We start from the raw sequence: 27,569 nt of genomic DNA on the forward strand, positions 1-27,569 counted from the left end.
AGGTAGTCTGATCCTGTGCCAGATACTTTCTGCAGCACAGTGTCAGCTGATACTATAAACTGTAGGGTCCCCAGAGTACAAGAGAACATGAGAGAGTTGCGTTTAATGAAGTCTGTGCATTCAGCGTCTGAATCCATGGTGTTTTATACCTGCTGTTCCCTCCCTAAGGAAAGTAGTCAAACTGAAGTCAGGTGATAAAACTACTGGGCAGCTAAACAATTGTGTGATGGGATGAGCCCTGCAGCTTCTGCAAGCTGCTACCGCTATTTTTAATGCTGCTTCAAAGAACTGAGCACAATCACACCTATATTCTCACTAAATCTACAAATGTTCAATATCTGTGACTGCAGAGACACTTTAAAATTAGACATTTTTATTAGAATTTGCTGCTTAAAGAGAATATTAATCCACTGCAGGTTGTCTCTCTAGGGGTACATTTAAATCGTTATAATTTAGTTGGTTTAGGCTGTGATTTAGCTGGTGAATGCAGAAAACAAATAAGTCAAATAGTTTGCAGTCAGTCGTCACTGGCATGATGGTCATTGTAATTGTGGGCCTTTAATTATTTCTTTTACTTGCTCTTTTTCCAGGATGGAATGACTGTACAGCACACATCTTTAATGACTTCAAAAACAAGAACTGGGTGTACAATTGGAATTTATTTAGGATTTTCTCTCATCCACCCATGGTCAAAAGTGTACATATAGACTCAAATTAGTGAAAGGGGGATTTGTTTGACAGCACTCATCAATTTGACCAACACTCAGAACAATGGGAAACTAAAGAACTAAGTTAAGATGTAAGAGGGAAAATTTTAACTCTACACATGTTGGGAAAGTCTCTTGGAGCCATTTTTAACCAACTGCAGACTCTGAGATCATCACTTCAAACAACTGCACACAAGTAAAAGTTATTCAGATGTGTCATCACTTGTTGTGGATATTCAGGAATAACCCAGGTGGTAGCATCATAATGGTGGTAGCATCATGCTTGTGGCTGTTTTGCTGCCAGTGCTACTGGTACATTGCATAAAGTGGCTAGAATAAAGAGAAAAGAAGACTACAGCCAAAAAAACTTCACCTTAAATCAACAGCTAGACGGGTGAAACTGGACACAGTTGGGTGCTCCAGTAAGACAATGATCCTAAACACACAAACTGTTTTTTGAATGGATAAGGCTAACATTAAGCTTCTGGAATAGTCTTCACAAAGCCCTGACCTCGAGGACTATGCTTGAAAGCCAGATTCATGCCAGGAAACAACCGATTCAAATTAACTCTACCAATTGTACCAAGAAGAGTGGTTAAATATCCAGACGGAGCTTTGGCAGAAGCTTGTCGATAGCTACCAAAAGCATCTGGTTGAGGTGCAACTTACTAAACAACATTTAATCAGATATTAGTGGGGTATATGTGCATATTTGAATCCATGTATACTTTTTACCCTGTGTGGATTCAAGAAAATCCAAAATAAATTCAAACCTTGGTTTTTAAAGTCATTAAAGATGTATGCTGTACAATTATCCCACCATCGGAAAATAGCAGTTCAGAGGAACCATTAAAAGCCCCGATGAGTGGATGCAAATGTCTCACCACAACTGCCATCTGCACAGCCTTTTATTTCTTAATGTGTCAGTACTTTGTATTACGTGTATCAGTGATAGGTTCAATGAAGTGAAACATTTTCAACAAACATATTTCACTATCAGACATTAGTATGTCATCATCCGCTGCTGCTCAGAAAGGATGATATGAACATTTCTCCAGCTATTTAAAGAACCAGAGCATTACTTTCCTCTTCATTCACACAGCTGATCCAAGAGTTAAACAGAGACACCCAGAAAAACTGAAGCTTACATCATTAAATGACACGTGTGTCCACAGTCGAGTCCAAACTGGCTAAAGGGACACTTCATTACACAGAGGGTGGGCCGAGCATGAAAAGGCACTAATTACAGAATTACTCGTGTCAAGTGTCAGAAACGTTTGGCATCAAAGGATGTCTCGAATTAATCCCCAGGTCACCTGCACCTTACCTTGCCCACAGACACAAGACTCTCAGACCTGTGCATCTGTACAGCAGTGCAAACAATGCTTTCATTTGTGTGTGTGTGTGTGTGTGTGAGTGGGACACTTGGCAGCTAAAGGGCCCAAAGGGCTGTACACAAAGCAGTGACCTAAAACAGTTTTGACTCAGTGTGTGTGTGTTTGTGTGTGTGAGAGAGAGAGAGCCCATTGTGTCATTCTTCTCTGTGTTGCAACCTCTGAGAGTAAATCTGGCATTTTCATTTATGATGAGCTTGGAGCGATCAGCTGAATGGATGATGTTACGCTGACTTCTACGCTCTCACGCGCGCCTGTGTGCGTGCATGTTCACCATGTATTCAAGGCTCTCATCTCCATATAAATAGCCAAGAGGAGAGTGGATGGTTTCTATTTAAATTGTGCGTGTGTGTGTTTCATTGTGCATGGTGTGCTATTCTGGGACTGAGCCATCCCAATCTTACACTCATCTACAAAAACAAAACCATCATCATGACAGTGCTGTCGCATGTTTGAGGGTGTGTGTGTGTGTGTCTCACTAAACAAAAAAGATCTGGATTATTTTTGAGCTGGGCAGAGAGGTAATGAATAAGTCTTATGCGTAGGTGCTGATCCCAGTTAACACTGCACAGCTTACTGACAATATAGGTTATGTATCTGGCACACATTCATGTCGCTGATGCATTTTTCTTCTGTTTCGTTCCCCTTGGGGTTGCTGCATGTCTGAACCATCCGAACCCCGGATCCACCCACTTGCTTAGATCCTAATTTTCTGGCTTTAGTCGAGATAGCAACAAGCAGTGAACACAAAGTCAGGATCAGATCATCTAGCATCACAAGTAGATAACATAAAAGATGCTATTTGCAAGCTTATGGCATGTTTAATTGAAACACATTCTTATCCTAGAGCATTATACAATGTTGTTTTATCAAATTCCAACTACATATTGCCGTTATGCATAAGGTGTGTTTTGGCTTCTGGTGCCTGGGCGCCTAGCCACCAAGAGATAGTGGTCCTGTTTTAAGTTGTAGGTTTATCAGCCAGGAGGTCTTTGTTTTTGTCTTGTTTGTGTTTTGTTGTTTTTTTCCTCACTTTGAACAAAAACTGGTGATGATTTGGGCTTTTTGTAGCCACAGGACATGGGCAGCTTGCAGTCACTGTGTCAACCATGAAGTCCTTTGGCTAGCGAAGAATTCTTGAGTCAAATGTGAGGCCATCTATGTGACAGGAGTCCAAACTCATCCAGTGATCCAAACACAGCAGCAAATCTAGAGCAGAGTAAGTGAGAAAGATAAGAATCATGGTGTGGCAATGCCCCAGACCTCAAGTCCGGACCTCACCCTGATTGAAGTGCTGCAGCAGGACTTGTAGATGTAGATAAACTAATGCCTGCAAACTTCATGAACTGGCCCAAAATTTCTCCACAACGATCGGAGAGACTGATAGTCACATATAAACTGATTAGTCTAGGTCATTGCTCCTGAAGGTGGTTCTGCAAGCTTGTAAAATGATGGGATGCACTTATTTTTTCACAGGTCTGCAGGTCTGTAAAAACTTCATGACTGTAGATGCATCAAGTTTCAAGAGCACTGTGGTCACATGCACAACAACACAAGTGGCACGTGGAAGACATTCACATTCGCCTTGTCACATGGGTTTTGACCACCTGATTCGTTTTAAGTTTGGATGCGTGACCCAGAAAACATTTTTAAGGCATATTGCATATCGAAATGATGTATTATTTTCTTTTATGGTTTTTGTAATGTTGCTAAAACTTGCATATAGACCATATTAACCTTACATGATCTGACAGGACAAAAGTACTATTCCAAAATACTGTGTAATTACACTTTATTGCATACATACTGTCTCAGCTGAACTCTGGACACGCACACACATACATATACACTGATATGCACACACTCATCCCCCCTCCCTTCGACGCTTATTCCCTTCCGATGCTGACGGTGGATCAAGGAGACCAGCGCACAGGCTTCAGGCCCGGATGTACTGTCTAAATCGGCTGTCTCTCACCCTTTACCCACCCCTGTTGCTTGTCATGTGTTTCTTTGGTGTATTAAGAGTTTTTTCATGTGCTATGTGCAGAGGTGTTTTTTTTTCTGTTCTCAAACTGATCTCCCTGTTGGAGCTCAGTCTGGGGGGAGTTATTTTTTTCTCCTTATGTTTCCTCATGTGGTGCATTTTTCCATTGTTATACCTCTCTGACCTGTCTTCCCCATGTGATGTTTTGTGTAATGTATATATGGTCGGAGGGTAAGATGGCGCCGCCATTGCGTGCAATAGGTCGGCAGCCTTATGAAATTTCCCCTTGTGGGACTAATAAAGGTATATCAAACATATAATCATCTAATCCTATATTTTTCTATGAGCCATGTGCTTAGCAAACAATGTATTTTTAAGTGAAAATATGATTCAACAAATGCGTGGAGGCAAGCCACACCCAGGACCTGACCTCCAATGACTTGTAACATGTGAAACCTAGTGTAGGAATGTGTTAGCGTGTTTGCACAACTGCATTAGACGTCTCCTGTTACTTTCCCTTCCTCTTCTTATCTAAAACATGCAGAGCAGTGTCATGGATCATTGCATGCCTTTAACGGAAAGAAGACTTAAATTACATGCCTCACATTTCATAGATTAAAACACACATATTTCCCAGCAGATTTTCATAACTCACATAACTTCCTTTACTTTGTTGTCAATCTGAATATTAATTGACAAAAACTATGTCACGGTCTAGAAGAAGATCCAAACTGTCACCCACAGATGAGATGAAATTGGAAGCAACTCAGGAACCACCAAGGCTCAACCCTGCCATGAACTGGAAACAGCTGGAACACCAATGTCGCCATAGAGAGTGAAATAAGTTTTATCTCACAATGGAGTGCAAGGTTGTTGACCAAAAAAGAAGCCAATGCTCCAAAATCAGAACCTTCACGCTTGAATGAAATTTTCTGAAGCTGCTCACTTGGACAAGCCAAATGTTATTAAGAGAAAATTCTTTAGTCAGACAAGACAAAGATTGAGGCATTTGACCACAATGACAAGAAGTGTGTCTGGAGGAGTAAAGGGGAGTTCTTAGGTTTTCAAACCTAAGAACACCGTAGCAGCTGTCAAGCATGGTGGAGGTATCATCATGTTTGTGGCTGTTGTGCTCCTAGCAGTGTTGGGTAAGTTACTTTTACATCCAACACAAAAACTGCAGTCGTGGTGCTTTCGATTGTACTCAGAACTCGGAAATTCTGCCTTCTGAATAGGAAGATGTAGGTAACACCAGACTGCAGATGAGCTGCATACAGGGCTGGACTGGGACAGAAAATCGTCCCGGGCATTTTGACTAGAGACCGGCCCACCATTATAGGAAAAATCATAAAGCCTTTGAATGAAAACAAACGCTGTTGTGACAGTGATGTTCACTGTTCTGATGGTATATATGCATCAATCTATCAATCGTTTGTTGTAAGATTCAGATAATTATTTTTTAAAAGCTAGACATTTTAAATGAGAATAAGAAAGAAAAGTATTTCTTTGTGCCCCCCTTTCCCTGTTAATGCCCTACCTGCCCCCCTGGCAACACTTTGCTAGACCCGCCCCTGCACAGTTACCAGCTGTCAGCTACCTAAAAAAGGATCCTGGGGTTATTTGTCTCTCAGAAACAGTTCATAAGCTCTGATGATCCAGTAAGGACATCTCCTGGTTTCATCTTCATGTTTCCCTCTCACCAGATAACCAAACCATATCATGACCAGCAGCTTTTTTGCAGCTGTGGCTCCAGCAAACATCAGCTGATACTAGAAATTAATATTAAATAAATTCTAACAACAGCTGATCAAGCTTAAACGTGCTGCTGTTGTTTAGCGCGACATCCGCTGGTTTCCTCTTTCGGCGCAAAGTGAGCGATAAACAAACAAGAGAGCCGATCAGCTGATCACTGATCAGTTTCATGATTGAAGTAGAAACAGGAGAGGGAGGGGGAGAGATGAGAGAAGAAGAGGCAGCTGTGCAGCAAAACACAGAATAACTCCAGCTTTGTGCCTTTTTCATTGTAGCTGAATTACGGGACAAACTATTCCTTTTCATGTTAGTATGTTGCTCAGAAAGGATATTAATTTTTTTCCAGCCATTTAAAGACACAGAGCTTTATTTTCCTCTATTTGCATAATTCAACCCTTGCTACAAATCTGAATCTAATTTGAAGTCAGAAATATGGTGACAGCTCATGACCATATGTGTAAGCTCACATGAAGTGAGCTCTGAAGTCATGCTTGCAGATGTCTACCTGTCTGCAGTGGATTCAAAAGAGCTGAATTCATCTTAAATCTATGTAAATCCACTACAAACACACCAATGTGGACACTTAACAGTTAAATACAAAATCTTTGGCAAAGGCGTAAACATGCTGCACATTCATTAAAAATGCATTGTCCATTAACTATAACATTACAGACAGAAGATGCTTCTTTATTTATTTTATTTTTTACCATCAAACGACATATGATATTTGTGATTTTTAGCATCTTGGTCATCCTGCACATTTCCACTCTCATTTGGAAAAACCTGTGCACTATCTGGTGCATTCCTGCAGCAATTCTTCAGAACATCTTTATCTGTCTTCAGAGGTAGCAAGTCTGTTGGCACAGTCACTTCCAGGACAAAAATATTAAGAATCTAAAAAAATACTTTTGATGTGAAAAAAAGAAAACTGCTCTTTAGCCTTTCAGTGTAACAATACCAAATGACCTAAATAAAATTATAATTGTTTTCACTTTTTTAACATGCACCCCCTTTTTGAATGTACAGATATACAGAGGAGAAAAAATATATTACAAATTCAGGACAAATGTTCCAGATTGCTGTAAAAAAAAAAAAGTCACAAAATGCTGAGCGTTTTCTTTATTAAATGTAAAGTAATGTTAGATAACAGCTGGAACTTTAATATGGTATATAATATAGTCCTATGTAAATGCAGTTAGGTGTGTACCAGTTTTAAACACTATTAACGAACATTTTCATCAATCCCCATTAATCAAACAGCAAAAATTTTTAAAAATAGAAAATACGATATTAAAGCCGTACGTTAATCCACAAAAACATATGGGAGTCATCCAGTAATGCCAATAATATATTGTTTTTCTTTTTGCTTTATCCGCTGTATATGTGCAGCATGTTTAAATACAGTAAGTCAAAGAGCTGATTGATGTAAGAGTTTTTGTTTTTTTTTGACTGACGCCTGAGGTTGGAGAATGAAAACACACTATTTCAGTTTCCTCATCCGAGTTATTAAAAATGTATGCAAACTCTGGTCTAGTCTTTTTATTGCACCTGAAGTCATGACCTCCCGGGGAAGAAAGCTCGCTGTAAACTGGCAGGCAGCTGGATTTAAATATGAAAAATAAATCTCCACGAGTTTAAATGCAGACATGAAAAATTTGTCATACAACACGAGGAGTCAAGAAAGAGGTAACAACATGTGTTGGTATATAAACATTGGCCCAGTGGTGATTTCGCCTGACACAGTAACATTAAAAAGACGTGATGACCAGTGACCACGTTAGCTGGTGGTTTTACTCTCATGTGCTGGAGTGGCCACGCTGCCTCTTTTACTGTGCGCTGGAGTCTTGTTCACTTTGCCATTCATCCCCTTAAGGTTGCACAGCCGGCTGAAACTCAAGTTAAATGGAGTTCTCCCATCCTGCACTTCCGGTCCAGATGCCGTCTGGTTGTGAGACTGAGTACTGAGCTGGATCTGTGGGTTCATATGGAGTAAGGAGGAGTTTGGATAAGGAGTTTGGTTCTGTGCTGCTGAATCCTGGCTCTGCTGGCTTTGGGAGACCCGTTTCCGTCCGGCTATAGATCCCACAGTACCCGTCACCAGTGGTTGCGGTGGTCTGGTTGACGTTTTGTGAAGAGATGACATATTATCAAAGAAATTCGGATTACGTTGGACCCTCTGTTTTTGAGGTTTGGGTGAAGAGTGTGAAAGCTGCAGAAAAAAGAAAGACAGAGGAGATGTCTGACTCAGGGTGTGTGTAACACTTCTGCAGCCAACAGTTTCTCATATTTAATATATTATATGTGGGACAACTTATCTATAATGCAGTGTAGGATTCTTACACTCACACACGCATTAGCAAGTGACATATAAGCTTTGTTGCAAATGGAAAAGAGAGGGTGCAAAGTGTCTGTGTTATTTTCACGTTCATTAATATTACATGACTGAAATAAGCTAAAACATGCAAACAACACTTCACTGACTCAGACTGAGTACTCTGAGATGAAAGGCAGTGGATTCGGGGCAAGAGTGAGTGAGTTAAACACCAATAAATGTGAAACCTATTCATCTTTTAGACTCCTTTAAATACTCTATCAGTGCAAACACGCACAGCACGTCATTATAAATATGCCACCTTTATTCGCACGAGGCATCCTTCAATAATGAACAAAGAATGGTTGTGCTGCTGTGTTTCAACTTAGTGATGCTCTGCTGGTGAAAGGTTCATGGATCAACACACAAACACAGAAACAAATGCTGTAAATTATATTACATAGGATTTCAATTATATACAGTACTGTGCAAAATTCTTGATCCAACCCTGAATTTGTTATATATTTTGTACTTTTTTTTTAAGTGATCTTGAGCAATAGTTCTTGAGGCTTTAAGAGTCTTTCTTTGAACAATGGCTACTTTTCACATGTTTAACAATAATGGAACTCCTAAAGAGCTATAAGCCAAAAAAGAATATGATGTGCAGTGTGAGGAACAGTATCTGAAAGTCATGTCCTTCAATGATCTACTGTTCACTGAAATGGCCTCAATGGAAAGGTGTCTGTCAAGAAGCCATTCTTAAAGAAGGGAAGCAGAGAGAATGGGCTGAGATATACAAATCACATAATAACTGGACTGAAAATCAGGGTCAGCAGGTCTTATAGAGTGATGAATCCAAATTTGAAAATTTAGTTTAAATCATCATGAGCCAGCTGAGGTGCAAGGTAAAACAGTAAGTCTACACGGTGGAGGCGCTGTCACGGTTCTGAATTTTAGATGGTGGGGATCTTACTGGAACTGATGGAATTTATGAATGCAGAAAAAAATCCACCATGCATTACCTTCTGGAAAGCATTTTATTAGCATGACAATATGACAACGATCCAAAACACACTACCAAGGCAGTAAAAGAATACCTGATTAAAGCCCAGAGCTCACACCTTCAAGTTATTGAAGCAGTATGGGATCATCTTGACACAACAAAAGAAAAGGCAGCCAACATCCAAAGAAGCCTGGAGAACTATTCCTGAAGACTACTTCAAGAAATTGCAGAAAGGCTGCCTATCAGACTTCAGACTGTGTTGAAAAAAACATGCAGTCATATAAATGTTCAAAATTAGAATTGTGCAAACTCTGTTTTTGCTTTATATACTTTTCCTGCCCAAGCATAAAGAAATGAGGGGCGGCTCAAGACTTTAGCACAATACTGTATGTTATTAAAGCCTTTCACATTCAATTTTTCTAAACTTTGATGAAACTTAATATAAAAAACTGTCAGTGAAGAACAAAAAGGCACTTTGATAAATGCACTATTTCAAGTTTCTTTATATAGCACATTTCATATGACAGGCATAGACTTAACAAGCTTCAAAGCAGAAGGAAAAAGGACATCACACATGGCAAAAACTTCTAAAATAAGAGATTAAATGGTCTGTATTTGTATAGCGCTTTACTTAGTCCCTAAGGACCCCAAAGCGCTTTACACATTCAGTCATCCACCCATTCACACACAGGTGCACACAGCACTGACAGCGCCACCAGGCCCTCCACCACCAGTAGGCAACGGGTGAAGTGTCTTGCCCACGGACACAACGACTGAGACTATCAGAGCCGTGGCTCGAACCGGCAAACCTCCGATTACAAGACGAACTGCCAACTCTTGAGCCACAATCGCCTTTTACACTTTAAAAAGGGATTTTGATCAGCAGGATAAAAAATATAGGAATAAAAAAAACACTGATCCTGAAAAATTTCCCCATTGATCACACACGTGCAAAAAGAGATACGCTTTGAGTCTCTTTTTAAAAGAACACACTGGTGTAGCAGTAGTAGTTGTAGTAGTAAGTGGTAGAGTGGGACCATAAAGCTAGATGATTTAGAAATCGTTCAGTATTTGCTTTGTGATTCAAGCGATGCCAGGAGGTCTAGATTCAGTAAGCACACCGACAGAGTGAAAAGAGGCTGTCATTCATCGATTTTACAAGCAGTGAGAAATTATTTTACTGGGAGGCGAAGAGAAGAAGAAATAAGAAGGACGTTTAAACTTTTTGGTTTTATTTAAGACTCTCCCTGCAGCACTGCCGTCAGCTTTCAGGCCCCACTTCTGTGGAACCAACTCCCAGTTCAGATATAAAAGACACCCACCCTTTGTTACAGCTTATAGTTACAGCTGGATCAGATGACCCTGAATCCTCCCTTAGTTACACTGTAATAGGCCTAGACTGCTGAGGACTTCCTATGATGCACTGATTCTTCTTCCCTTATTTCTTTTCATTCTATGTGTTTAAACACATCTCTGCATTTAATCATTAGTTATTAATCTCTTACTATGGCTCTCTTCCACAGCATGTGTTTTATCTTGTCTACCACACCTCACCCCCAACCGGTCACACCAGATGGCTGCCCCTGCCTGAGCCTGGCTATGCTTGAGTTTTCTTCCTGTTGAATGGGAGTTTTTCTTCCCTGCTGTCGCCAAGTCAATGTTTGACTGTTGGGGTTATTCCTTTGATTTGGTGAAATATAATTATGCATATATTTACTTAATACCTGCATTGTTACAGTAGGAAAAGGTGCATAATTTTCTATTGAAAATAAAAGCATCAGAAAAGGCTGAGACTGTGACAGGAAGCACCTACAACTGTAGATATGTTGTTTTTAAAGATGATAAAAGGCCGGCTTAGAGATAGTGAGCATGTGCTTCTACAAGCTAAGATCACACCCACATTTTTGGCATGCTTCGGGTTTTTTCCGTCACGCAAGTTAACACAGAGTAAAGCCTTGGGATCTACTAAAACATTTATTTTGCCCTCATTTAGTTGTAAAATACATTTGGGCATCTAATTATGAACCCTGGCAATGCAATGGGTGCGTTTCTTCAAGAGACTAAGGATGTTGGCGGATACAGATATGTTTACCAAGGCTCCAATGGAAGATTGACACCACTTTCATGTTTGCATACTAAACAGTTTCAGCTGCTTAGCTCAGCTTAGCACAGAGACTGGAAACGATGGACATACAGCAGCAACTAAGTGTCTCAAGGTCACCAATTGAAAAACTGTGTTTTTTTTTTAATTAAGTTGTCAAAGAAGGAAAAATGTGTTACCTTAATTTCAATTAATTAGTGTGATGTTTTTGTTTTTTAACAAAATCCAGTTGTATATATACCCATTTGGATATGATTGGCAAACTAAAGAAACGTTTTGTTGGTTTTAAATGTTATTCTGATCAGTGCTCATACCTTCTGTCCCTCTGTCTGCCTCTTTGACTGGGGGCTCGCTCTCCTCTCTGTACCCCTGGGTCTTATTTCCACCTGGTTTGAAGCGTTCTCCCTCCCCTCTCTGTCTGGTCTCCCTCCCTCTGTTGATTTAATGTCACCAGCGGACGATCGCTTTGGCTTCGATCTCTCTTTACTTGACCCTCCTGCAGTCATTCCTCCATCCACCAGTCTGTCTGCAGCTGACTGGCTCCTTGCCACCTTTCTCGTAGGCGTTTGGACCTCTTTGTCTTTTCCTCCTGTTTCAGTTGAATCTTTGCCTCGTTTAATTTGCACCATTATTCTATTAGTATCCTCACTGCCTCTCATCTCTGTCCCCTGGGATTCTTGCTCTTCCCTCGTCTCGGCCACACTCAGTTTCCTCCCATGTTCGTCCTCTTCACTCGCTTCTTCTTTACTTGCCTTGTTCTCTACCTCCCTAGTTTCCACTTTTTTTCCAAGTAAAGAAGAACTGGGGACTTTAGCGGCCCCAGTCAAAATCTGTGTTTCACTGTGTGCCGTACCTAATGTAGCATCACTTGAGCTGTAATTTTTGTGTGCAGGACCGGTGCCAGTGGCGGGAGAATTTAGACTATTTGTGTGTGCGAAATTAATGTGATCCGCTATCATCCCCTGGTCACGAGAAGCCATGTGGTCAAAAACAGGCTCATTAAAAAGCGAGTCGCTACATTCATAATACTCTTCAGAGGTGGTGGAGAGAGTGGAGTCCTCTCGTGAGGAGATATAACCATCAAAAATGTCTGGCGATAGAGAATCCAAGGCTGGCGTGCGTGGAGAAAATCCATCAGGAGTGGGAGTGTGTGCTTTAAGCGACTGTGATCGGTGCACAGGTGTTTGCGAACGGAAGTCCGGCAGGTGTGTTTCGGTGAGGTGTAAACGCAGGGCTTTTTCAGGCGTGTGTGTGCCAACACGTCCTGTAGAAGTTTGTTCTTGAAAGGTGCTGTGCGTGTTGTGATTTGCAGTATTTCGCATATTAACCTCATTGTCTACATGTGTGAGTCTTACTTGTTCACCTTGCTGGCTGTGGGTGTCTGTAGCAGATGTGTGTGCGCCATCGCCGTTATGAGGTCGCAGACATGAGGTCGAGAACACTGGCGCTGTCGAAGAATTCAGAGCCTCCATCTGATCCATGTCCTGTGGTTTAGAAAATGATATCCTTTGGGGTTCATGTACTCTTGCGAGAAATGTTCTGCACTGTGTCACATTTTCACCTTTTCTGTCTGACACGTCACCAGATTCAGAGCCTGTCAGAGTCCTTTCAGGGCTCGCTGTATCTGCCTGCGCTGTTGCTACACAGCGTGCGTCCATCTTCCCAATAATCCTGCAATCTTCGGAAGTTTCGAGGTCAACATCTTTTGGAATGATTTCTTGAATTTTCAATGCGGCTGCCTTTGGTGCATCATTAATCAAAGCGTCTGACTTGTGCAGCTCGCTTCCAGCGACCGTCTGGGATGCTGCTCCGTCATCGTCTTGCTCATCTGCTTCCACACTTGTCTCTTTAGATTCTTGCTTTGAAGTTTCTTCAGGATTCCCTGTGTTCTCTGTGTCTTTTTGTGCCCCTGCCTTACTGGTACTGTCGTCCTGCAGCTCAGGGACAGTTTGACACTCTTTTACCAGAGATGTCTGCTCAACAGCTGCCACATCAAACGCACTGTGGGCCACGAGGGGCCCTGTGCTGGCCTCGGGCCTCCTAACAAGACGGATCTCCGGCAGTTTCTGCCCATTGCTGGTGCTGCTGTCACTCATAACTATCTGTATGGTACGAGGTTTAGGGATAGGGGGAGCTGGGGTCAAAGAAGAGGATGCAGGGAGGGGTGGATTTGGTGTTGTAACGGAAGAAGTAAGAGGAGGAAGGGCAGAGGAGCTGGTGGAGGGAACAGAAGCGCTAGAAGATGTGCTTGAGTGCACTGTAGTAATAGGAATGTGGTTATTTTTAGACTGTGTGGCAGAAACCAGGGAGGTGGAAATGTTGCTGTGGACAGTTGGAGTCTGGATGCTAGAAGCCACTTCAGTAGAGATTTGCGGTTGCTTGTGAACAGCTCGTGTTTGTGAATCCGCCTGTGGTGGTGGGGTCTTTTCTTTCGTACCTTGTTCTGTGTTTAATTCTGGGGAGTCGGGAATCTGAGGGGTGTGTGCACCGTTTGGTGTTGGGGTGTGTGTCCTGTGCACAGCAGAACTTTGTGTGCTCAATCTACTTGTAGGTTCTGCTTCCTTTTCTGTGTTTAATTCTGGGAGCGAGCCTGACTCAGCGTGACTGTTTGATGAGACGGGTTGTTCTGCGTGGGAAATCTTCCCCTCGTCAGAAGCGGGTGCTTCGCTGCTGGATTGGGGAAGTGTTTGTGCACCAAGGGGAGTATCAAGGCCTGCCTCTTGGTTAGTGGTTGTGCTTAAATCAAATTTATTCTTGGGGCTGACAGAATTAGCGGCGTCTGACTGCAGGTCAGACTTTTCCTCAGATGCAGGTGATTTCTGTTCAGATGCCTCTTTGTTATGTGTGACATCACTGAGTTGTGCTTGCTGTGCTTTTTCTACAGCATCATCAACCATGGATTTAGCCTGTGCTGGTTGGAGTGCATTCACCTCCTCTTGTTTAGGAGTCGCCTGTGTGGGCTTGGCGACTTCTTCCTTGGATTCCTTTGTGCTGCTGAACGGACTGCTAAACCTGATCGCCTGGCTGGTTTCAAACATCTCTGAACGCTGCAAGTGGACTTGAGTTGGTTTTTTGGCATCCCGAACATTAATGAACCCTATGACATCACTGGGGGGGTCAGGTTCTGGCCATGTGGGCAGGTATGCGATTAAGCATGCTTTTTCTAGATTTATTAATCCAGGATGGAGAGGAGGAGATTTTTTTGTCGATTCTTCACTAGCCTTGCCTCGCCTCTTCTTCTTGGAGTTCTCTGGATTTTGGTGTTCTTTGGGGCTTTCTTGGTTAACAGAGGTGGTGGGGCCGGGGTTGGTCAAAGCAACCAGGGCATATTTTGGGCTGTACAACTTCCTCGCAATCTCAGCAGAAGGGGGTATGACAGGGGCGGGCTGTGGGAGGGGTTCCGGCTCAGGTTCAGGCTCTGTGATGGTCTGCCGGAGGTCAACAGAACTGGAGGACAGATAGAGGAAGCGAAACAGTCGGTCGAAGCCATCCACAGCCTGGCCTGTAACCACGGTGATGAGATTCCTATCCAGACGCGAGGCCATCCAAGTGAAGCTGCACAAAAAACAAATATGAACAAATAAAAAATGCAAATTCAGACTTATTTAAACTGCACCACGATACCACAAAACAAACTACACTACACTGCAAGCATAATGAAGTAATCAGCAATGACTGCAAACGTAAAAGTATAATAATCCAGTCACTTAGGAACTGCACGGTTACTCTAGTAGATTGGATACATTTACAACCTGTTTGTCTGCTATGTCGACAAGGCATTGTTTATTTATCTCTTGTGCCAAGTTGGCAGTTTCAAAAGCAGGTGGAGCACAAGGGGATAATCTTTTTCTGACACATTCTCCCTCCTTCTCACACACGTGATGCGCACTGACCTGTACGACCCAGACACAGCTTTGTCTCCATCAACGAACATGAATCTGTGACCCATTCGCCCTCTGACCTTGGTGCAGGACCTCGTGTAGAACTCCGCTCCTTCTGAGCAGCGGACACGAAGGTGCTGAAACACAAACAAACACGCAATTTTTGTACATATTAGAGACCCAAAACTACCTTCATAACCTGTGACCTGCATTATAGAATAAAAGGCTGCCAAACAATGTGAGTAGAGACCGTGAGTCACACTACGTCAGCCAAAGAACAATAACATCCACAAATAATAGTAATATCAAACATTTACAACTCAAATGTAGCCAATGTAGAATTTTCTTTTTTTGCTAACAAACAACTGTTTGCCTTAATAATAATCCCTAAAACATAGATACAGAAGTCATTAGCAGTCATTTTCCACTTACTGCCTTAATCTAAGGCAATTGCTCCATGTGTTCAAACATCTAAGCAATTACACAAACTACAGCCAGTGTAAACACTCTGCTTAAAACTTACACAACCCACATTATGATGTCTGGCTTGTCTTTACTTGATTTGAAAACCTATATTCCCCACCTTTGTTGGAAACTGTCTGTTTTTCATGCCTCTTAAAAGCACAGCATATGTGTTATAAAATAAGCCTTCTGAGTCATTTTTCCTGCACCTGCTTTTGCCTATAATGTGTTAAGGCTCAAAGCCTATAATGAAAATAATTATTCCTTTCAACAGAAAACATGTTTTCCTTCCATCTGTCCATTGTCATTAGCCATTTCTGGGTCCAATCACTTCTTCTGATCTCAAAATCAAACAAATGTTGAAATACCACTTAAGCTATGTTCACACTGCAGGTCTTGATGCTCAATTCCGATTTTTTTGATCAAATCCGATTTTTTTGTCTGCTTGTTCACACTACAAATAAAAGGTGACAGCAAACGCGCTCTAGTGTGAATCCTCAAAGCGGCCCGCATGCGCAAAAGAAGACGTCACACACACTGCACTCTGTTTAGATCCAGACCAAGCAGTATGGTTTGACTGATGGCTGTTAATATAAAGACTTGTTTCGGACTTTACGTTTCCCAATTTTTGCTTCAAGTTATTTTGTAAAATGTAATAATTATCCTTATTGCTGTTTTAGAGAGGAGCGGTGCTTCAAAGGATTATACAGTACAAATAAAATGTTCACGTTTCTCCAACGTTGTCTTCCCAACAGTTTCACTGACATCTACACTGGATAACCAGGAAGCGTTCGCGATGTCTTCTCGGGCGCTTCTCCGGAGCTGATAATTGGCGTCTGTCTTGTGTCAGTGACGTAAAAGACGGATTTAATGCGACATGACCGTTCAAACAGCAGTCGCTTTCTAAAAAATCGGATATGTATCGGATTCAGTACCACATACGAAAGTGACCCAGATCGGATTTAAAAATATCGGATTTGTGCCGTTCATACTGTCATACCATGATCGGATATGGGTCGCATAGCAAAAAAGTCGGATTTGATGCGCTTTCGCCTGCAGTGTGAACGTAGCCTTAGTGTTAAAAAAGTCTGTACTGTTTTTAGGTTAAAACACAATGATCCATGCGTTTATTTTCCCAGATGTTACAATAAAGTTTAACGTTCAGGTATCCATGACAAGAGGATTTATAAGGTTAGCTGTGTTATAAGCTAGCACAACATTAGCTAGCTAGTTTCTAAAGATGTTCGACCATGTTTTGACAGAGACAGAAAACTAAATAGTAGCAACATTTGGAGGGTTAGTGAAGTTGTGCTAGTTGGCACACAATTATGTCCTACCTCTGTGGCTAGCTACAGTGAAGAGGATTAGGCCCACCTGGGGGGGATGTGGCAACATCTTTTTCTTTTCTTTTTTTTTTTTGCAAAATTCTGAGATTAAAGTCAGAATTCTGCAAAAGAAAAAAGACATGTCCACTTTTTTTCTTTGTTTCTCCTGTGGCCCTAATCCTCTTCCATACTACAGAGTTATGGTTAGGATAATATAAAACATTAGCACAGGGAAGATGGAGGATGAGTTAAACTGTTTTCAGTAAAAGTTCACGGTTCCAGTTAGTAGAGACAAACGTCATAATATGGCAAATAGAAGATGACGAAAAGGTCTGAAATTATTCATCCACAACAAAAGATTAGCCGTTAATATCCCAAACACATTGAATAGCAATCAACTTTTTCTCAGCAGCTAGTGGTGGCTGAAAATAAAAAAAAAAAATTCCAAAATAAAAGTTGAACTGATGCCTTGGTTTAAGGTGCTTCTTAAACAATATCTGGATGTCCTTGTTAGACTTTCTATCAACAGTAATTTTGTGTTCAAGGATAGTTTTCTAAAACCTCTTCATCAATTAAAATTAAATGAACGAAATTTAAAAATGAAATGAATGAGAACTATATATATTTACACAGACTGCTGTGGTGACTGAAACCTGTGACCTCATCACTTATCCTACTGAGCTTAATGGCACATTTGAATAATATCATTCCTGACTGTATGATGCTAACATTGTGGAAAGAGCCTGATGTTAGGTTCAACATGCAACAAATGAAATACAACAGAGGTATACAAAACTGTGACTACCTTAAAAGTGTCTATTTCTTAAAATCAGGTTGCAGTAATACTAGTTTGTGTACATGGAGAAGACCAAGTTGCATTAAAGTCTCATCACAATCATGTACTAAAAAAACAAAACAGAGACAAATGCCTTTCATTTCTTCTTTGCAGTAATCTGATCTACATTTCTTACTTTGTAAAAGACGGGTTGACGCAACAACTATTCTACGTGACACAACATCAACATCCATATATGTACGGTTCAGTTTCTGGCATCAATCATTGACAAGTTTTGACCAAGGAGATGACGCCGCAGTTTTAATCATGTTTGCTGGGTGTTGCTGCACGGTTTGGATTGCTCACTAAAACAAACGTCTGATCCTGAGCTTACTTTCACTTTGAAATTTTGTTCAGACTGAAAGTGATTCCTTTCTGAAACGTTCAAATATTTGGAGTCTGGGACAGCGTGAAGCCTGGGAGTTTTTAGAAAGAGCTTAAAAACATGCTGTACATGAACAGTGCTAACAGAAAAACTGGAGCGCTTGAAAGTAACCACAGTAACTGAATCCTCACATCATCATCTAACCCAATGCACTTTCAGAAAGCAAAAGACAAATAGATACCAACTAAGCCTATGCAATCTGTGCATATGCATGTGCAAACATGACCTCTGTGAAAAGCCTGTTTTCAACTATACACCAAACATATCATTGTTGCAATCATAATCTGATATTAGAAAGTCTGACTCAGTCAAACTTTTCAGACTTAAATGTTGCAAATATTTTTTATCCTAATACTTGCATGGTGATATTGTATCAATACAGGAACACTAAATATTGATATTTTATTAAAGAAATTAAAATATGGTGGGAACGCTGTGAACAAAAGGCACATGCAACACTACCACCCTAAAAGTACCCCAAAAGGTGCTTTTAGGGTGTTTTTCTTCATTGTCTGTAGTGTTTAAGAGCTAAAAGTCTGTATAAAACCAGTTTAAAAAACATGGTTTCCTTCCATCACTTTTCTACATCACTAGCTGCTTGTCAACTCTGTTGTCATTGACCATTTATAGGTCCAATTGCTTTTTCAGTTCTCAAATATTAAGATACCGCTGAGTGTTAAAAACAATTTATTTCGTTTCAGCTCCAACAAAAAGATCCCAGTTGTTACAATAAAAAAATAAAGGTTTAGGTATCCATGAACAGGTTTACAAAGTTAGGCAGTGCTATAAGCTCGCAGGACGCAAGCAAACTCTCATTAAATCGACTGAACTGAAAGACCATCTGACAGACTTAACCTCCTAATTTGCAACAAGCTAATACCTAAGTTACATGATTAAACATAGGACATCAATCTCCTTGTATCTACAAAATAAGAAGAAAAAAAAAAAGCGTGGCTTCCTGGTGACAATATTGAATTTTTTCACATTCTGCGACCAAGTGCAACTTGTGGTGACTCAGTGGTTGCCCAGAGATTGAGGGTGTTGCACTCATGACCATGTGGACTGACTGAGGTCACTCTCAGAGAGATTGTTGGAGGTTTGCAAAGAATTGCTGTCTAATTTATAAATGCAGACAGATTGCCAGCATGTTGCCATCAGTCTGATTGAGTTTTTGTCAATGAGTGCAACTTGAGGGACTCGACTCAACAGGCTGCCAGCTGGTTGGATTCTGGTTATATTCATGTAGAAGAAGAAATGTTCATGTAATAGTTAAATGTGAATTTCAATCTATGTAGACAGCAACACATATATATTCATGGATGATTTATCACAGTTAATTGTTGTATTATCCAAAAAAGAATGCATGGAAGTGTTAGACTGACAATCTCATTTTACAAACATAATACAGTAACGTTGGAGAGAGAAAAAAAAAATCACACCATTACACAGGTTGACCTTAAGTTGTGTGGTTCTTGTTGTCGTTACTCAGCAGTACATAAATAAGCTCCATAAGCCCAGCAAGGTGTGTAACAGACCCTCAAGTCACCTTGACACACTAGTCCTTTGGTTTGTTGTAAGTGTAGACTTACACTGTCTGATCTGGGGATTTTCAGCCTGCCCTTCCGGATGCCTTGACACAACTTTGAGTGCTAAGTCTGTCTGAAAGCCACATGATGCAGCCAAAACATCATGCAGTCAGTCTTCTTGTTTCAGCTCCTCCTCGTTTCTTTTTTTCTGGCATGCTTTGTCTCACAGTAGAAACACTTGTTTTCCTCCTTCGTTTAGGCACACCCTAAACTTTCTCCTTCCCCCAGTGCATTCCTTTGGTTAACCGATTCGATAAATTGCATTGCACGCTCCAAGTTCATGACGACGAGCATTTGAGCAGTTGTTCAATGCATTTTATGCGGAAATAAAACCACCTCCGAGTGCACTGTGGTTTCAACAGTCTCTACAGTCAATGTGCACGCTTTGCTAAACTACTTAAATTAAGCTCTGTCAGCTTGAAGTGTGGCAGTTGGATATTTTCCTAGAAAACCTTCCTGAATAACTGATGGGTAAGAAGAATTTAGTACCTTATTGCCCACTCAGGTGCCAGATTCCACTTACTCTCACTCACTTGGCAACTCATTTCACCACTCATCTGCTCCTCCTCCCATCCCTCCCCTCCAGCCGCTCTATCTCGTCACTTACGGCTTGTGGTAAATTCCCAAACTATCACCTGTTTCCTGCAAGTCATCCTCTGATTGTCTTTCTTGACAGACTTGTCGCTTTTAGAGATGTTTGTGTTAGCTGCTCATCGTCGTCACGTACTCCTGTCTCCTGGCTCTTCAGACTTTCCACATAGATGAGCATCTATTGGTGCACTGTTAATGTTAATGTCATAAATGGCTATGTAGTTTTACTTGGTGAAATAAGCCCCACGCCAAAGGTTGCCTGCCAGTATAACAAAGCAGCAGTATAGGACACATCAGGGAGCAAGCCCCTCCAGTGCACTTCATAGGAGAACCTAACAGACTCGCAGTGTATGACTAAGAGAAAGGAAGCACGCTGGCTGTCAAACAAACAAGATTGTGTCCTACTACACTGGATCCATCTCTTAACAGCGTTGTTTTACTTGCTGCAGAGCCACCGTGGATTAAACAGAATAGCAGCTTTGCATGTCATTTTAAAACTCTCTGTCAGGTGTACAGTGTACGCTCCTGTTGGCTAAAACCAGAGAGTGACCTACCTGAAGGAGATACACTTGTCTCTCCATAAATATTAGAAGAAACTGTGGCACAGAATGTCTTTTCTTCATACAGAGCCACTGTGCTATCAAATATTTAATTTAGCAGAGCAACTTCAGCCTGTGTGTCTACTGTGAAGCAAGTAGGAGTAAATCTGTTAAAGACAGATTCTCAGTGCTTATGAATCTAAAGCAAGAAAAAGGTCTGGGACGTCTTAGTAGGAAATAATAACATGGCATTTAATTCAAAAGGCAAATGCAGCGAGTATGAATCGCATATGAAAAACTCATTAAACCGAGCAACCGCTTTCACTTATCATGTCATGTGCCACACAAACATGTGCTTTTGTTGACAAAGCAAACACTGCTGCTATTGAATTTCTTGCTGTTTTGTTGGCAAATTGGATCCAGATGGTACTGAAAGACTGTCAAGCCTGTTTAACTTTAGTTACTCTGAGGCATAAAGTGACAAGTGTGAGTGTTTGTGCATATTTTCTTATCTGCATGATCTGCACGCATGCATGCTACTTTAGATATTTTGAAATATTTCTGCAGTATTACAGGGACCACTAAGCACACAGGTCGAGCCAATAAGGTACGGCTAATGCTGCAGACGGTAGGCGTGATCATGGCTAAAAAAAATTATTCTTCAATTCTGACCAAAATGTAAGTGAAATACATGAAATCAAACATTTATTTAATCAAATAAAGAGCTGTTGAGGACAGTGTGCTTGGTGTAAACTGTATAACAATCAGGTGAATTTCATTTTGCCAATTTCATGGAAAATTTCCATTAAATTTTCTTCTGTACTCATGGAAAATTTCAATCCTTTACAGTTGAACCAAACACTCCAACTGGAAACACCTTGCGTTGGATGATTTCAGCTCCTTCTTCCACCTGTCAAGCAAAACTGTGTCCAAGTGAAACAAGCAGACCTTGTGAGAGGCCCCATCTAATGCTGACTAAGCCATTAAAAAACACTACACAGTGAAGTAATATGAGAGAACATTAATCCTGCACAACGACACTTTAACCAGTAATCTATCCTAAACTGTTCTTGAGAAATGATCACACCTAACAGAAAGCAATTGTTTCTTTTGGTTGACTTGAGTTAAAATGATTGTGTTTGCTTTGGCAGCTTTCTACAAAAGATTTATGCCCCGAGAAAACAGTTCAGTGAAAACGCATTTTTATATTCCATGCAACTCCCTTTTAACATGTCCCGGCACGAGAAAGATCTGTTTCATATCTGTGTTTTGATCGTAGCTAGCTACTTACGATATGTAACAATAAAGGTAGGCAGAATGGGATTTATCTGCGTTGCAGTACCAGCTGGGTGGATCTACTGGTGGTTGTGTGGACTCTAGCGTGTGTGCGTGTGAGGGAGACAGCGAGAGACAAAAGAGAGAGGGGAAGCCGGCATGTGCTTCTGTTTATCCGTGCATAACAGAAGTCTCTTGACTTCAGTTGCTTATTTTGCGAGATAATCTGTCCTTGTGTTCTACATCAACAGCCTTACAAAGTTATTTCAGGCTCAAAAACACAGCAAGACTTTCCATTTTGTCCCAAAGGTTTCAATGCACGCGTTTGGGGCCAACAGGCAAAGACGCTCAACTCGTCAGTGAAACATTTACCCTGTAACATTTTGACCTCACATGTCACACAATGAAATTTCGCTTTCTATCTCATTATCATTTGAGTCGTAATCACCTTTTATTGCCTAGGTGGACCGCTTTGAATGGCGACGTCTGTCCAACAGCGTGCTGTGGGAAAACTGAACGGCTGACTTTTATGACTGTTTTCAGCTTTACTTAGAATTTGGACTCACTCTTTCATGATAAGATTCAAATTGCTATGCAAAATGACGAAGTGGGTGGTACCGGCTCACCTTGAGGTGTCCGGCGTGCATGTTGGCCCTCCGACACATGGCCAAGAAATGAGGTAGCGTTGCACATTCCAGCAGGATGTAAACAGAAACTCTCCTTTTGAAACCAGCATCAAGCAAATCTCTGAAGATGTCGACATCAGTGAAGACGTCCATCACCACTGCGATTACCTGGAGACGCAGAAGCACAGGCACAGAACCTAGATCAGCCTCAGATACTCCTATGTAGTTCATGCATGAAAATGAAAACAAAATTCATTACAGAGCAGAAGGATAAAAGCCTCAGCCTTAAGGTTACTGCGCGAACACATTTTTATGCCAAAACAAATAACACTCAAGTTGTTTTTCAGGTTTAAGTAAAATAAGTGTTTCCTATGCAGAGGGAAAGTTCTCCCAGCTCTCACAGCTACTTATACAACCGATAACTCGTTTTCTGTCTGAAGCTCTTGAGGAAAATGATCCAGCGAGCTCGTTTCAGGCAAATAACACGTCACAGAGAAGTGATGCTAAGAAATAAGACATGTCATAAATTTCTGCCTCCAGATGACTCAGCTGCATAAACAGACACAAACACTGACTGATAGGCATGAGCGCTGCAAATTACCCATGCAAATACCCCACCTAGCACACATAGTCCACTGTTAGTGGCATAGCTGATAATGGCCATAAATCAAGCTGCACTTTACTCATTTGGTCAGCAGTCTGTAGTCTGACTATACTGACTTCTTTAGACTTTATGCCAGCACTGTGGGTAATTTCAGGACTATGCACAGCTGATTAAAGAAAAAAAAAGTTAGTTAGATGGCTAGAAATCAATATTTTCGGATTTTTATTCAGTCATTAAATGAACTCAGGTGAGTAAACATTAGCATGCTTTGAAGATGAACCAACACACAAGTCATCCAGGAAGCTCAAAACACACATAAATAATGATGAGAAAACAAAGTTTTCATCCGCACTTAAACAGGGTTATTTTTATATATTATTTAATGCACAATGTGATGATGAATAGTGCCATTTAATATTATCATAACTGCATTGGCCCACCTACCTTTTGCGCCTGTGCGATCATTTTTCTGACAACCTCTTTGATGTGAGCGTGACCATCCAGCGGCGGCTGCGTGTACACCGTAGTGCGCGTCACCCCCCGGTACGCATCGCTGTCGGGCCAGCCCAGGTCCATCTGCGGGATGGACGTGTCCGACAGCTCTGGCCAGTAGTGAAGCGACAGCGGGGTCTGCACGTCTTCGGCATCCCCCGAGAACAGCTCCAAGCCCGGGTCATAGGGTTCCACGGCGCCGGTGAGAGCTTCCAGCTCCGGGTCTGAGAGGAAACCCCGGAGGCCGCGAGCCTCCAGATATTTAAAGAACGCCTCGCGACCATCCCGCAGGAGAACCTCCAGCGCGAGCCGCTGGTCCTCACAGTAGAAGAACTCGGGCTTGGACTCGTGCGTCCGCGGGTTCACGTGGTTATCATCCAGGCACTGAAGCTGGGATAGAGCCATGTCGCGAGCCCGAAATAGTTAACTGAAAAAAAGCAATACAACTTTCATGAACCACCCAGTTCTACGAGGCAGTTCTCCAAAACGTCTCCAGACTTTGGCTGAAGACAGACGCACCTGTGTGCTTTAATTCCTCGCGTTTCTTCAAAAGAGCTGAGCAGCTTAGCTCGAGGTCTGGTAAATATCTTTCATCGTGTCGCCTGCTTCGGTCAGCGCTATAATTCCGCTGGTCAGCCATAATGCATTAACACTGAGCCATTGTTACTACCAAGCTGAAAGGCTACCCGGCAAGAGAGAAAGTAAATAATGAGCGACATGCTGCCTGCGGCACCGCCCGACAGGTGTGACCTTAACAGGCAAAACACACCTACCCACACGCTTTCAGAAAAAGGCAGACCTTTATCACGTGACCTCCAGGGCTTCCCAGTTTTATGAAGTGTTGCAGCGCTGGCAGCAGGAAGATGTCCATCCCTCGATTTGTCCATTAAATCATTTAGATGGCACCTCATGTGAAAACCATCAGCGGATCATACATAGCTGTTTTACCTGTTCTGTCATGTTTTTTTTTTCTTATTTAACTTCCTGCCAGGATGGAAAAGCCCCAGCTTGTGTTTTGTAAAGATCAAATTGAAGCACATAATTACTTTAAAGAAAGACTAAAATATGACGGTGAGATCAAAGCGGGATTAATAAGATGTAAAATATCACCGAGGGGCAATAGGTACATGCACCATTAAGTTTTTGTTTTTGGTTTGTTTGGGGTTTTTTCTCCTGGTGTCTGTGTTTTCAACCACAAACTTCAGCGTCTCCTGCCTTGTGCACTATGTTTCTGACCTCTGACCTGCACAGAACATGTTGAATAAGAGTTGCAAATAAATTCCCAAATAATTAAAACATTTAGATTTACGCAACCCTTTACAAAACGAAGAACAAGTCTTCACAACCACCGCCAATCAAATGTGTTGCCTCAAGACTTTTATGATCGTTATATCTCTTTTATCAAATAATAACTTCATTTGAACTGCATCTAATACCAGAAACATAGTACCTCGTTGTCAGTAGATTATAGTGACAGGGCAGCCCAGTTACATCTATAAGCATGCATGTGATGTTATTACTGTGTAAGAACAAAGAGATTGCAGTCAAGGCTGAAATTTACTTTTCAGCAGGGAGGTGTTCTCGCCTACAGCTCACTGTTTCTGTTTTTAATGCAGAGCAGGCCCGATGCAGATGCTCAAACTAGAAGTCTGCACATTGCCACCGAAAGAACAATGACGCTTAGAATCAGGCAATGGCGGTATCGCAACATTTCTGGGCACGAAATTTAAACCACTGCTTGTGGTTTTGGGAGAGGCTATACCGTGAGATATTTAGCAATGATTTGTTGATAGCGCTGCAGATTCCACACACACAATTTTACTCCAACTCTGGCTAATGATCAGTTTTCAAACCTCTAAAAGATTTATTATTTTAGTGAGCTAAAATGAAATAAAATTGAAAGATTGGACAGATGGATAAACTAAACAGTGTTTTTCACGCCTAGTTTTAGTTTTTAGTTTGGTTAACTGCAATAACATTGATGCAGTCAGAAAAAGAAGTACACCCTCGGTCAGTTTTAGTATCAGGACACAATAAAGTCAAGAGTTAATATTTATTTATTTTTTTAAACGGATCTAAAATGTTGCAATAATGTGTGAAAAAACAAATGCGCCCCACGATTCAGTAGCTTCTATAACCACATGCAGCAATAACTTGGAATAATGGTTTCCTGTATGATTTTATCAGTGTCTTGCTGTGCAAGTCCACTTTTGTTTACAGCATTGCTTCAATTCAGTAACCTCATGTTGACATTTGATCTCTGAGTGGGTCATTGCAACACCGTTAGTAGAAAAATAGCCTCATTTGACTCCAGAATACCTTGGTATACAAACAAGTTCATGGAGTTCATGGTCTGCAACGTCCCAAATCATCACCCCTCCACCACCGTGCTTGACACAGTTCATTTGTGCTGTTTGTGCTGATATGTTATGTTTACTTTTCTCCATACACAATGCTGTGTATTACAGTCAAACAGCTTCATTTTAATCTTGTTGTGATTTCTAACTTTGCAAACCTAAGCTGCACTGCCATGTTGATTTTAGAGAAAAGAGGCTTTCTTTTGGCATCTCTTCCAAACAAGTCATACTTTTTCAGTCTTTTTCTAATTGTCCTGTCATGAACTTTAACATTTAACATGCTAACTGAGGCCAGTAGAGTCTAAGAGGTACTCTTAGGCTTTTTTGCAGTTTCTCTGAGCATTGCATGGTTTGACCTTGGGGTGAACATGCTGGGATGTGCACTCCTGAGAAGACTGGCAACGCTCTTGAATGACTTCCACTTGTGAATAATCTTCCTCACTGTAGACTTCAAATTGGAACCCTTTCCCGATTGATGTCTAAGATCATCACTGCTGTGTCAGTGCAGCACCTGAAAAACTGCCCGAACTTCTGCTTTCATAGGGGGGCTCACACTTGCTGGCGAGCAGTCGATCAAAAATGTTTTTTTAGACCTTTAAGGACAGGATGATTTTTAATTATTTCCTACATTTGATTTTGCTCTGAATTGCAGTCATTTTAACTGACATGTACTCTCCAGGTGTGTATAAAGCCTGATATTATCCCTGCATGATTTGGGTGTTCCAAAGAGCTCAGAGTCATCCACTGTGAAACGCCCGTCTGCCTTCTTGTTCATTGTGGCTGAGGTCACGTGACTGTGGAGGAAAATCAGCGACAGTCAGCACTCCTTGGTCTTCGTTGGTGTCAAAGTTGGAGTGCAAACCAGGCGTTAGAGCATGTCTCTGAAGAATGGAGAGCTACTTCTTGTGGGTCAAACTTCAGAGTATAGTACAAAAAAACCTGCAGACTTGAATATCATTCACTGCAGAGTAGATATGCTTCATTCTCTCCCCTTTACCGATCCATCAGTCAATACAACATTACAACATCCACTGTGAAACGCTTGCCTGCTTATCATTCCTTCCTTTCTTACTTCATGAGATAAATATTCCATCGCATTCACACTTCTATCAGTGTTTTCATATAAAGACGGTCTCTCTATACTGTATAATCCAAGCTTTCTTTATGCCGGACTGTCAGGTGGATGTCAGGTGTAAAGGTGAGTATAGTGAGTGATGACTCATCTCGTCTTTCACTCCCAGACTGGCTGCATTTGACCCATTAGTTTAGTAAACAGTTTTTCTGGTTCGCAGGATGTTTGACCAGTTTCCCTTCACTCCGTGGTCTAACCAGCCAGGGGCCAGTAAGTCAGTCAAACTG

General features: G+C 41.4%; 1 protein-coding gene across 6 annotated transcripts; it reads right to left on the bottom strand.

Moving 5' to 3' along the window:
• Nucleotides 1–6,057: 6,057 nt before the first annotated feature.
• LOC102296759 (protein FAM83G) lies at nt 6,058–24,727 on the bottom strand. Of its 6 annotated transcripts, none has more exons than XM_014340130.2 (6): nt 24,373–24,723; nt 23,806–24,280; nt 22,758–22,925; nt 15,146–15,270; nt 11,567–14,807; nt 6,058–8,046 (listed from the first exon to the last, which is right to left on the bottom strand). In XM_014340130.2, exons 2-6 carry the CDS (start codon nt 24,256–24,258, stop codon nt 7,615–7,617), a joined length of 4,419 nt encoding a protein of 1,472 aa, XP_014195616.1. In that variant the 5' UTR covers nt 24,259–24,280; nt 24,373–24,723; the 3' UTR covers nt 6,058–7,614. The 6 variants fall into 6 exon arrangements, with proteins under 6 accessions (XP_014195616.1, XP_014195615.1, XP_014195617.1 ...); XM_005942450.3 differs by having other exon boundaries at nt 7,935–8,046; nt 12,616–12,736; nt 12,814–14,807; nt 23,806–24,727; XM_014340129.2 differs by having other exon boundaries at nt 23,806–24,723.
• Nucleotides 24,728–27,569: the final 2,842 nt, after the last annotated feature.

This window comes from Haplochromis burtoni, unplaced genomic scaffold (assembly GCF_018398535.1).
Source record: "Haplochromis burtoni strain Fernald_Lab_line unplaced genomic scaffold, NCSU_Asbu1 Contig_334, whole genome shotgun sequence".
Classification (NCBI taxonomy): Eukaryota; Metazoa; Chordata; class Actinopteri; order Cichliformes; family Cichlidae; genus Haplochromis; species Haplochromis burtoni.